The sequence below is a fragment of the Lygodium microphyllum genome, chromosome 2, assembly GCF_053477565.2.
Source record: "Lygodium microphyllum isolate KBCC chromosome 2, Lygodium_microphyllum_v1.1.10, whole genome shotgun sequence".
In the NCBI taxonomy this organism is placed as follows: domain Eukaryota; kingdom Viridiplantae; phylum Streptophyta; class Polypodiopsida; order Schizaeales; family Lygodiaceae; genus Lygodium; species Lygodium microphyllum.
Window position 1 is genome coordinate 118895124 of NC_141136.1, and position 12513 is coordinate 118907636.

A 12513-nucleotide genomic window follows, 5' to 3' on the forward strand; every position below is an offset into this window, starting at 1 on the left:
TGTCCATATCCATTGTGAAAAGGGCCAAATTACATTCTAGAACTCAAAGGGAGAGCAAGTAACCACTCAAGGAGAAGCAGGAAACCCTAAGGTTTAACTGGCTAAAGCCTCCCGAATAGTAAAGGGATTGAAGAAAGGATTACCCGTCTATCCCATTAAACACAACAAGGCTAAGTAGGATAGTGAAGCCAAGGATCAACCATCTTGGCTAAAAGAATACAAGAATGTTTTCCCAAAAGACTTGACAGAGCTCCCACACCCGCAAGGAAAGTAGATCATGAAATTCAACTCATTCCAGGTGTTGCCCCCATTGTCATGATGTTGCGCGTCCACCACTGCAAATCTAAGGCCGGATTTTTTCACCAAGAACTTGAATACGTTAGTCAACGTCACTAGGAATTTATTTTCTGTTGTGTGTGTCTTTTTGTTTGCATTTTTGCATGACGCATGAGCACAAGTAGTTAGGCTAGGCACAATTCTTCAATGCATTCATAAATTATTGTGTGGAAGCATCGTTTGAATGATTGCATTACATGGATTTTAATTTGCAAGCTACATGAACGATTGGGCACAAAGTTCTCTTCCAAATCATATTCTTGCAAGGGCACATTGCATGAAAAACATGTTCATATGAAGGAATCCATTTTGAAGACTCAAGGATCAAAGGAAAAGTTTGTTTACATTGTCAGTGAGTATTTCTTGAAGAAAAAGAGGACATGAATGCCAAATGTTGTAGCCTACAAGAAGCACATGAAGTGTTTGATAAGCTGCCAAGTTTGAACTGCAAACGGAATGCTCAATTGGTCTATTAGTACTGATGGAAAAGTGATTACAATACCTCTTGCTGAAGCTTTAGGTCTTGATAGGTTTCATCTACAAGTTTATGACTTGAAGAAGCTTTCAAAACTAAGCATTAACATGCCAAATTATCACGAAACTCATGAGGGTTCTTATCACTATGAATTGAACCAATACAAGAGTGATTTTTGCAAGAATGCTCATGTTGTGTACAAGTTCTACAGGACTTTTAATGCGAGCATGATATACTCATGGATAATCCACTTTGAAGACTAGTGTCTCAGCCGAGTTTAATGTTCTAGGTGTGCTGCTCTTGAAGGGAATGAAGGGATCATTGATTAGCTTTTTTCCAATCTAGTTGAAGATGTGAATTTTATGGAAACTATAAATCTGTTCATAAAAAATACACACTCTATTCAGCATGAAGAAGGTCGAGATGAATTGAAAGTAAAGTTAATCCAGTTTAAAAACAGATTTTACATCACCTCTTTGCAATTGGATTTTTTTTACAATATTCAAGGTTCTCCAAAGCATCCAACAAATGCAAATTTGGTGGCCGCTATTGAAGATACGTAAGGTCACAACATCCTACACAAATGATGGCATGACGATGTAATCCTTGATGTCAATCAGAGACAAAATATAGAATGATTTTTATGAATTTTTTGGAGACAATTTGATTGACGATGCTCAATACAGATTGCAACAAGACGGAATAATTGACATCAAAGGATAAAAGCTTTTGTGAATCTTTCTGTGTAAAAGCCACGATAATTTGAGGTGGCGAAGAATATAAAAGCAACGAGGAGGGGTGGATACAAGAGGAGGCGACAACAATAGTTCCATGATCACCTTCCAATTCAGCTTCATGAGTTGTTTTCTCTTCCGCATCCTTTGAATGGTTCGTGCGCTCTCTAAAGGGCCATCTTGCGAGTTGCAATGGTGTGTAGTAGCCAAACGAGTCTCGTTCGATGTACCTGATGACTTTGCCAACTGACAACCTGCACTCAATTGGAGGAAGAAGCGACGACAAAGGAGGGCGGATACCTTCTTATTTATCTGATGCTGCCTGCTACCAAGGAGTATGGCGTGCTCGATCTTCATAACAAAATTGTCCCGATGAGCATTTTCTGATTGGTACCTCAGTACTTCCTACGTGGCAGCACATAGATATTTATGCAATTCAGGTAGTTTGAAATCTTCTACAATGAAGCTTTCAATGGTACATGAAGTTTGGGAACATCCTTGTATCTCAGGACGATAATGGTAGGCCATTTTCTGGGCACTATTCTGGAAGACGTCATTACCGTCTTTATCAAACTTCTTAGCGCATGATTTGCCATCAACCTCTCTGTAAAACCTTCAAAACGTGTGGAGATGGACTGCCTACGTCGATGTTGATTGAGACAACTGTTTCTTGTGGTGTGAGCTTGTAACCAGGGCCGATTGATGCCTTCAAAAGGATATGAAATATTCCGACTAGAAAAAGATGACAGACAATCCTAAGTTTCACATTTATTCAAGGCTACCTCCAAATCAGATGCAAAGTGTTTGTTCTCTTGATGTAAAGAAGAATGGTGTTATTGATTTAGGTGAATCATTTGGTCAGTAAGTGTAAATCTTTTCAACACTTTACTTGAAATTAAAAATTGATGTTGCCTTCAAGCTGTATGATTTGGAACATACATACTTATTTGATTATAAAAGATCCAAAAGGAGATCTTTGCTTTGCTATATCAGAGTCTAAGAAGCAACTTCCTAAAGAACTGATAAAGAATATGACCCTTCATTACCTTATGGATGTACATCAGCACTACCTTGAACTTTGTTGTGTTGAGACAACTAAGAAGTACAAAAGTCATCATCTCCTCCATGAATATTCTTTGCACCAACTCAAAATTTGACATCCTAAATCTTTGGAGGGTTTATGAAGCTCCTTTCTACCAGTGTAAAGGAGTTAGTTGATTAAGTAAGGTTAGTAAGTTAGTAAGAGTAAATTAAAAATGTTAGAAATATAGAATATGTTAGTATAGGTTAACATTAGTAATATACTATAGTATAGTATATAAAGCTTACCTGAGATGGGTGAACCCGCCATCTCCCGCCACCTCCACGACGACTGAAGCCGACATCCACATCATCATCATCATCATCAGTGCCAATGTCATTCTCACCCTCGTCATCATCTCGAGCTGGCCATCCATGCGAGAGGACACGCCTGCAAGCCTGTATACTTATGCCACCTGTCGGGAGCATAAGGAAAGCAACCCCTTCCCCCCCAACTATATAATAATCCTTCTCCCCATTGTAATGGGTGTTTTGACCTCCATCGCCTGTGCCTTCTGCTCGCTGTAGGCAGCCATCAACATCCTGAGGCCTCGCCTTGCACACCATTTTGTTTCCCTCGCCTGGTCTCCAGCGTCGCCACCTCCCTGTAGCCTTCGTACGGGTCTTTCTCCCCCCTGGACTATCTGCATTAGCGGCAGCCTGCCGGGGCGCTCCACCACCCAGTCCACGTGTTCCCCCTTGAGTCAGACTGCGGCGGCAGTTCTGCGAGCCGCTCCGCCACCCAGTCCCCTCACCCCCCCCCGCCCCCCCCCCCCCCCCCCCGTGACATTTTCTTCCCCCCATCAACTCAATGTAGGCCATGTAGGGCCTCTAACCCTGGTCATCTTTTCCCCCCCTCTATTTCGGAACATCATGGACCCCACCTGGGCCCCAATTCAAACCGTCACCATGGACCCCAACAGACTGTTTTTCCCCAGGATGTTTTTACCATGAGGTGAAAGAAGGAATAGGGTGGGAGAACATAAAGAAGAGTAAGAAGGAGGGAAAGAGAGGAGTGAACGAGGAAGAGTAGTGTGAAAGAAGGAATAGGGTGGGAGAAGATAAAGAAGAGTAAGAAGGAGGGAAAGAGAGGAGTGAAAGAGGAAGAGTAGTGTGAAAGAAGGAATAGGGTGGGAGAAGATAAAGAAGAGTAAGAAGGAGGGAAAGAGAGGAGTTAAGGAGGAAGAGTAGTGTGAAAGAAGGAATAGTGTGGGAGAAGATAAAGAAGGTAAGAGAGAGAGAATAGAAGGAGGTAGAAGAGTAAAAAGGAGGGAAAAAGAGGAGTGAAGGAGGAAGAGTAGTAGAAGAAGGGAAGGAGAAGGAAAAAGGTAGAGGAAGTGCAAGAAAAGAGAATAATTCCCTTTCTATACCTTTTACCCCAAGCCCAAATTTCTCCAAAGGTTCATGTGGTTGCAAAGCCACACTCACCCATAACCTTTTTCCCAAGTATATACCCTATAGGGCCTTTTTAGGCTTTATAAATCTTTCCCTCTCCAAAGAAGCTAAGAACCTAAAGGCCTTATTATTCCTTCTCGTGGTCAATCATTTAAACGGCTCCTTGCCTCGAAAGAGAGACGGTGGAAATCCGAAAGAAAGAGTAAAAGCTACCTTCACGTTCGAACTGCGATGCTGCCTAAGAAAGTCCAAGGAGTAGCAGCGGGAGGATCATCTCCTAGTATCCATGTGGATATCTCACCCCAAAACCAGGTTTTTCCTTCTTGGTTTTATATCGGTTTTAAGTCAATCACGCAAAGATGAATTGTTAGGGATAAGATATATATTTTTTCCAAGTTATTTACGATGAAGGAATTTAGTTTAATTGAACATGCAAAAATGATAATGTATAAAACATAGTTCCTTCGAATAGCATCATGCATTGAGACGAATTACGAGCAAGATTATCTACCTACTATAGTAGTATATTTCGGTTAAATCTTGAAGGTATAAAAACTGCATCTTGCACAATTAGCCCTATTCCTTTTTGCAACGAATCATCGTAGAAGATGAAATTTATGAAAGGTTTCTTACGTTGCTTGAATTCTAGGGAGTTATCATTGCTAATTGCATATCTTAGCAAGGAGACGATTGTTATTTGGCATGAGTTTCATTTGCAAGGAAAAAGGAAGACTAATTGAATTTACATAACCTCAAAGCATTAAAGTTTAGGACTGAAAAATCAATTGTCACAAGGATAATAAATCGTGCCAATGTGATCTCAATATTACCTTTTAAAAGTTAACCGAATTAATGTAAACTTAGAAATACTTATGCTGCAAAATATATCTTGGAAATGATTTAAAGACCAAGAAACGTTTATACCTTAAACACTTGACTACCTTCCCTGATTGTAGGGTCAATAAATCGTAAATAAAAAAGAACTAGGGTTGTCCCTGAGGTTCTTAAAAAGAGATCCTAAGACTGACAAACGTCAGCTTAAAGAAACTAAAACGGATTGTTTCATCGTATATTACGATGCAGGATTTGCGCGGCAAGTAGGAAGTCATATGTTCTTGTGATTGATTCACAAGAAGGAAGGTTGAATACCCTGAGCAAGGATGGCAAATCCTTATGCAAGTTATCTTGCAAAATGATGTATTCTTTGATATTCTTCTAAATAAGGAAGGTTAAAAACCCGAAACTAAAGTATCCAATGAACTTTAGGGTTGACCAAGTTGGGTTAATAGAGTACGCCCTAACCCAGAATATAAGGGATCTTGCCAAGTTGCAAGACACCTTGGAACGAGTGCTGATGCATTCGAAAAAAAAGAATCATTCCTTAGCAGTTTGCCAAAAAACAAGGTCGATTAATGGAAATGTTTGTGCTTGCTAGAGATTTTAGAGCACTGTTTGATTTATGAATTACAAATTAAATGAATATCTATACTTCAGGTTGAAGGCCTGAAGGGAGAGGCAGTTTCAATTACCCCCGACTGGCTGCCTGACCCTAACCAAGGGGGTTGTTGGCTGCGCCGGGAACGTGGACGGAACCCGCCGCGAGAGGTCTCTCCGTTGAGCTCTACTTGGAGCAGGAGGACGCTTGGGTGCCGGGGGGGCTCCTGCCGAGAATCCCTCGCCTGATCCCCGTTGATTACTGGATAGCCTTCGGGCGGATTATGGACAAGCCTACGAGCGGAACTCCTTGTATTTCAAAGATAAAAATGATGATATGTTAATAAAGAACTTGTTTGATATTGTTTTTCTATGTCACATGATAAGATTACGTGAAGGAACCAGTGCTTAACAGATTAATTAAAGAAGCTGTTTGTTACATGTCAAATTAATGTGTTAGATAATTACATAACTAAAACAAACCGAGGAAAGTGCGGAGGATGGGCCATGGGTCCGTCCTACGGTTGGGTGGTCCCGGTTAGCCAGGAACTTTTCTCAAAGAACAGCGGAATGATTGTCAAAGGACACGAACAACAAAAGCGTTGACCTAGAGTGATGTCTTAACCGATTTACGTTGTTTTAAGGGAATGGAATGGGACTATGCCTTATGGCAGAGAGGTTGAGCTTTGCATCCCTCTCATTTCCCATTCTCCTTGAACCAATTGCAGCGTGAATCCGCTTCGGACCTGGCGTTTCTGCGTAAAGTAGTTTGCTTGGGTCCGACGCTAGTTGCTGTTAGGTAATGACCAATCAGAAAAACCCTAATTCCGATCGATCCTAAGTGGGAACGGTCAGAATACTTCCGCTACGTGGCAGACGCGGGAAGCCCTAGATCGCAAATCTCGTAACATTCCATAGGAGTGCCGGGCGGAGCTTTCTAGACATCCTTCCCAACGGACTGCTAAGACGTGTCCTGGATGATGCTAGTGGACATGTTACATGTGCCATTTGAAATTTGGATACTCTTCTCCTTTGCCTTGTTGAAATTCCTTCATCATCTTTGATGCTTGCTCATCAAGCAAATACTCCTCTTGGATATCATGGATCCAATCCTTATGCATGGTTGAAATGATAGAAATGGAACATGCCCACATTCTTGATAAGGCATCCACCACCACATTGTCTTTTCTAGCCATATAAGATATATTGAAGTCAGATCCTTGAAGAGTAGCTAAACATCTTCGTTACTTGGGAGATAAATTTAGTTGTGAAAGAAAATATTTCAACACATGATGATCGCTTTTGACCTTGAAATGGTTGCCATAAATGTAATGATGCCACTTTTTGATAGCATGCAATATTGATAGCATCTCTTGCTCATAATCATGTAACTGACGCTCCTTGTCATCAAGCTTTCGGCTCTCATAAGCTATGACTCCATGATCTTGACATAAAACAACCCCAATTCCTCTTCCACTAGCATCCACACATATGATAAATTCCTTAGAGAAATTTGAACATACAAGGATGGGTGCTGAAATTAGAAGATATTTCAGCTCACTGAAACTTTGATTGGCGATAGAGTCCCAAAAGAAAGCTTCCTTTTTTAGCCTATCCGTCAATGGATCCGCCACATGAGCATAATTCTTGATGAACCTTTTATAGAAGGATGACAACCCAAGGAATCCTCTCAAAGAGGTTGCATTCGTAGGAGTAGGCCATTCTTTGACACATTTTACCTTATTGGGGTCCACTCTAATCCCTTGTTCTCCCACAACATGACCTAAGTATTCAACTTCATCTTCCATGAAAGAACACATCGTCATCTTGGCAAAGAGTGTGTGTCTTCATAAAGTGTCAAAGACCTCTCTTATATGCTTCAAATGCTCATCCTTGGATTTACTATAGATTAGGATATCATCAAAGAAAACAAGAACTGTTTTGAACAAGAAGGGCTGCAATATATTATTCATAAGGGCTTGGAAAGTAGCAGGTGCATTGGAAATTCCAAATGGCATAACCAAGAAGTGATATAACCCTCTTTCAGTTCTAAAGGCTGTTTTGAACTCATCTCCTTCCTTCATTCGGATTTGATGATAACCCGATTGAAGATCTATTTTGGTGAAGACCTTTGCATCTTTAAGCTCATCCAAAAGATCATCAATTCAAGGAATAGGATACCTATTCTTGACTATTGACTTGTTCAAATCCTGATAATCAATACACATGCGAAATGATCCATCCTTCTTTTTTATTAAGAGCACAGGAGAGGCAAATGGTGATTGACTTTGATGAATTAAACCCATTTGTAGAAATTCCTTGTCTTGATGCTTTACTTCTTCCCTTTCAAACTTGGACAAGCAATAGGAGGTTTGTTGATGGGTTTTGTATTGGGAAACAAGTCAATAGGATGGTCAACCTCTTGCTTTTTGGAGGTAAGGATGATAGTGGCTGAAATAAATCCTTGTACTCCTCCAATAGCTCTTCTAATCTTGGATCCCTTTCCTTCGAAGGAGAAGATGGCTGACTTGTTGATTTTCCTTCATCTACTTTCACAAGAAAAAGAGTGAAGATGCATGATTTTGCATTGATTTCTTTTCGCAACTTCTTCATGGAAATGAGTTCTATTTGTTTGTGGTCTATGACTTTCAACTCTATGTGCTGTCCTTGCCAATTAAATTCCATTAGCATTTGTTCCAAGTCCAAGTTAAATTTGCCAAGTGCTTTCATCCAATTACAACCAATGACAATGTGGCCATGCCCCATATCCAAATTGATCAAATCCACTTTTATTGTGCAAGAGGGTGATAACTCAATTGAGGTACATGGACACACTTCTTTACTAGACTCATATGCATCGTTGGCAACTTGTATGCGCAAGAAAGAATCCATATCAATGGGTAGCAACTTCAGCCCATTCAAAGATTTGGTGTTGACGAATCTATGAGTGTTGCCCGTATCCACCCTGTATCCACTAGAATATGTGCAACCTTGCCATTAATGAAACCTTTGAGTCTAAGTGTATTTTCCCCTTTGCAACCAGTCCATGCATCATATGAGATGGTATACAAGGAAACATGAGAATCATGATTACCACCTAGATCAAAAGGAAATCCATCCATGGGATCATAGAATTCTTAGTTGGTGGCATGCTCATCTTCATGAATCTCTTCAACCATTGGGTATGCATCAACATGCAGTAAATTTCCCTCGATCTTCTTCTTCTTGAACTTCCACTTCCTGAGTGATTACCATGTTGATTTTTGAGTTCTTAGCTTTACACTTCAGCTTATGATGTTGTGACCACTTCTCCCCACACTTGAAGTATAATCCTTTTGCATGCATTTCTCGAAGTTTGTCGTGAGGAAGGAAGTTGCTGTTAGAACTATTTTGGGACAGTTTAGGATCATTTTCAGCTCTTGAAAAAGTATTTCTTGGCTTAGCAATATTTTTGAAAGTTTGCCCCTATTTTGGTACAAAATTTCCACTGTGTTTAGAAGCATAAACAGTGGAAAATGTTGGCACTTTGCTATTATAACTGTTTGGAATGTTATAACCTCTGTTTTCTTGTCTCTTGATTGGCTGAAAACTTGCCCATACTTTGTAGGAAGATTGGAAACATTATTGCCCATACTTCATTGCTGAAAATTTCATGCATCCCTTTTGTACTTCAAAGAATATCTTTCAGCCAATTGTATGGCCTCATGTAGTGTTTTTGCTTGTTGAGCTCCTACCTCCGATGATAGGGCAGGGTCAAGACCAAAAAATGTATTTATTTAGCTTAGCAAAATCTGAAATACCTTCAACATACATGGAAAGATTCAAGTAGGCATTGGAATAGTCTCTAACGGACATTCCCCTTTGAGCACACACAAACCATCTTCTTTGAAGCCTTTCTTTTTCCAAAGGAGACACAAAGACATCAATCATTGCTTGCTTGAACTCCTCCCAAGAGTCAAAACTTTGCCCAATCTTTTGCATGTAACGCCACCAAGTATGGGCATAACCTTCAAGATGAAGGGCTATGAAATAAATTTTAGCCTCTACACTTCTAGGGTAAAGGGTGAAGTACAATTCAAGCTTATTGATCCACTCTTCACATTCTGAGGGTGATGCATTATCTCCTTTGAAATTAGTGATATTGATCTTCTCTTTATATTCTTTTTCATTGTAAGATGGATGCCCATGAGATTGTTGTCTCCATGAATTTTGTCTAAAAGTAGGTGGCACAAAACCATGAGATGAGGGTTGTCCATTTGAAACATGCTCTTGGTTTGGGATGTCATCGCTGATCTTCGCTCATCGTGCCTTCCACCTTCATGAACTTGATTATTGACTACATTTCCTTTTTGTGCATTTGAGGGGGCTGATGATAAAAATTCTTGTAGAAGGGGTCACATCCATGATAATCATTGTCCCATTGAGTGTTGTCATGTTCCCTTTCATGTCTATGATTATCCTTTGGACTACTAAACTAAGGCCTTGGGGTATGAATACCATGGATTTGTGAAGGATGATGGTCGCCCGTGACTCTAGATGGCTCTCCCTTTTCATAGATGTGCATTACTAGCTAAGACTTTTCTTTGTTTGGATGGGAAGGATTACCAACAAAGGGAGTCACATGGGAGTCTTCAATATTTTGAGGTTCACTTTGTGGTTTGCTTCCGATTTCCTTTATGGCTAAGATGAGTTCTTGAAATAAGAATTTATTGCTTTGCTGCAATTCAGAGATTCCTTGGTGTACCTGTGCCATCCCTTGCAACAAACCTTGATTCATATGGGTTAAACCTTCATTCAAAACCTTCAAATCCTTAGAAAGGCCTTCATTGACATGTCCCAACTCTTTTGACAGAAGAAGATAATCATTCCCTGCATGCTCTTCATGTGTGTCCTGTTGTCCTTTGATGTGCATGCTATGAGCAATCCCAATACTTAATTCTTCATCTAATTGATCAACATTATGGGCTTCAGTTGTGTAATTTTGATCCTCTTGGAAGTCTCTAACACCATCATTCAATGCCTCAATAATAGGGTCTTTCTTCTTATTCCTGGCCATTAGGAAACAGTGCTGTAATAGTGGATGATTTGTCACTAAACCTCTTGTTTCTCTCTGAATATGGCACCAATCCCAATGTTTAATATCTCTATGGGAATATTATTATATGGGGATATACCATATTTAATAATATCTCAACTTGCAATAGGGTATATAGGTCGATTGAACTCAAACAGTGTATTCTAGATAGCCTATTTAGGCGCAGTCCACTAGATCCCCTGTCAGTAAATTGGCCATAACTTTTGCTCCCAATGTCGGATCAAAAAAAAATTTGATTCAAATCGGAGCTTAGGATCCCCTCTTTGAATGGATTAAGTTCTTAGTTTGGATCGTGACAGAATTTTCTTTAATAAGAACTGTATACCTGTCTAGAGAATTCATACAACCTGTTAACACCCTGCGGGAACCTTGTTTGACCCTAAAATGAATCATGTAGTACTTCTAGACCTTCAAAGAAATTAGTAGACTTGTGATAGGCTGCAAGGCACCTGTAAGTATCTAGTAAACCCCTGCAACTGATAGGTACCTGTGTGAAAAGACCTATAAATCTGTCCAAGGATGTCACAAACTACCCTGTTCGGTACCCCAAGTCTTCAAATCTTCATCCACTCTTTCCCAAGTGGTCTTCCATGGTCCACCAGCTATGGTGAGAGATAAAATGGTAGGATAGGCACCTACATGGGCTTTGAAACTCCGAAAGGTGTGCAAAGTTCCTTTCGGGCCAGGTTGTGCACCCCTACGGAGTTTTAAATAGCAAGGGAGGGTCACCTCTCTTTTGTCTTGCTATCTCGCCCGGCTTTGACCTTTTTTCTCGATCGGAATATACATGGAAGAGCTAATGTTCTAACAATCAAGGAATGCAATGCATGGCTAAATCACGATTTTTTCATTTCATGGTATGCAAGAATTGAAGGGTAAAATGTATGAAAACTGAGGATGAGAAAGGCTTACCAATAGTAATCAGTGACTCACTGATTTATTATGCTCACCTTTTACAATATATTGGATATTCTCAATGGATTGAATCACAAAAAACCCCAAAGTCAGAGGTTAAGCAATTCTTAAGCATCAATGAAAGGAAATTGTATGAGTTTGTAATATTGGTTGATCGAGCAACAAAGCAAGGAGTAATGAATCAATCTATGCAATCATTTGGGCATCAATTTATGAATAGACAGAGTTGGAAATCAGTAAACAACATCAATCAGCCCTAGGTAAGGTACTATATGATCATGACATCACACTCGAGCATTCAAGAGAGTGAAAATGCTCTCTATCTTGATTGAATGCTCCAATGTAGACTGATTCTTGATAGAGTGGCTTCAATCAAACCTTCTTGGAGTGGTAGCATACAAAAGTCCCATGAAATTGAATAAAATAATCCAAGAATTGTATTCTTGAATCTTGTTGCCCTGATTTGACTCCATAGCCACCATATTTGAAGCTTCATGTCCAAGAATGCATCAATGTCAGTCCCTTGAGTGTTGAGAAGCTCCAGAAGGCTTGATAGAACAAAAGCCCTCTAAAATTTTGAAGAAATTTTAGTAAAGGTTCACTGCTGTCTTGAATCTGCCATAGCCAGGGTTTTGGAAGCTAAAGAATGATCAAGGAAGTGAAAGAAGACCATTGATGCTTGCTGAAGATCTGAAAGAGCCTTGCCAAAGCTTGCCTTAACCATAGCCAAGCTTCAACTGTTCAAATTTTGTGGAGAAATCAGTGTAGGAATTCAACGCAAAATGTGCTAGCACAGGCTGCTATCCTGCTCATGCTAGTTTCCTTGATCAAGGTAAAATGCTACTCTATGTGAAGCTTGAAGCATGGAGAATAAGATCTTGAAGGTCTCATCACCACCATCCATTGAAACAAATGACACTCGTTGCTCGATGTTGTTCAGTACTCAGCACACATTCGATTATTGACACCATCACTCCTTGTCGTCTCCTCGATAGTATCAAAGTGCTATAACCATCTAACTTATCTCAAATATTCTGTCACCCAATTGT

The 12513-nt window shown here is 40.0% G+C and overlaps 1 protein-coding gene across 1 annotated transcript; it reads right to left on the reverse strand.

Annotated features, from left to right (window-relative positions):
- Positions 1-872: 872 nt before the first annotated feature.
- Positions 873-3320, reverse strand: LOC148040237 (uncharacterized). Its single transcript, XM_087666296.1, has 3 exons — positions 2875-3320; positions 1284-2738; positions 873-1188 (listed from the first exon to the last, which is right to left on the reverse strand). The coding sequence occupies exons 1-2, from the start codon at positions 3190-3192 to the stop codon at positions 2724-2726; spliced, it is 333 nt and encodes a 110-aa protein (XP_087522422.1). The 5' UTR covers positions 3193-3320; the 3' UTR covers positions 873-1188; positions 1284-2723.
- Positions 3321-12513: the final 9193 nt, after the last annotated feature.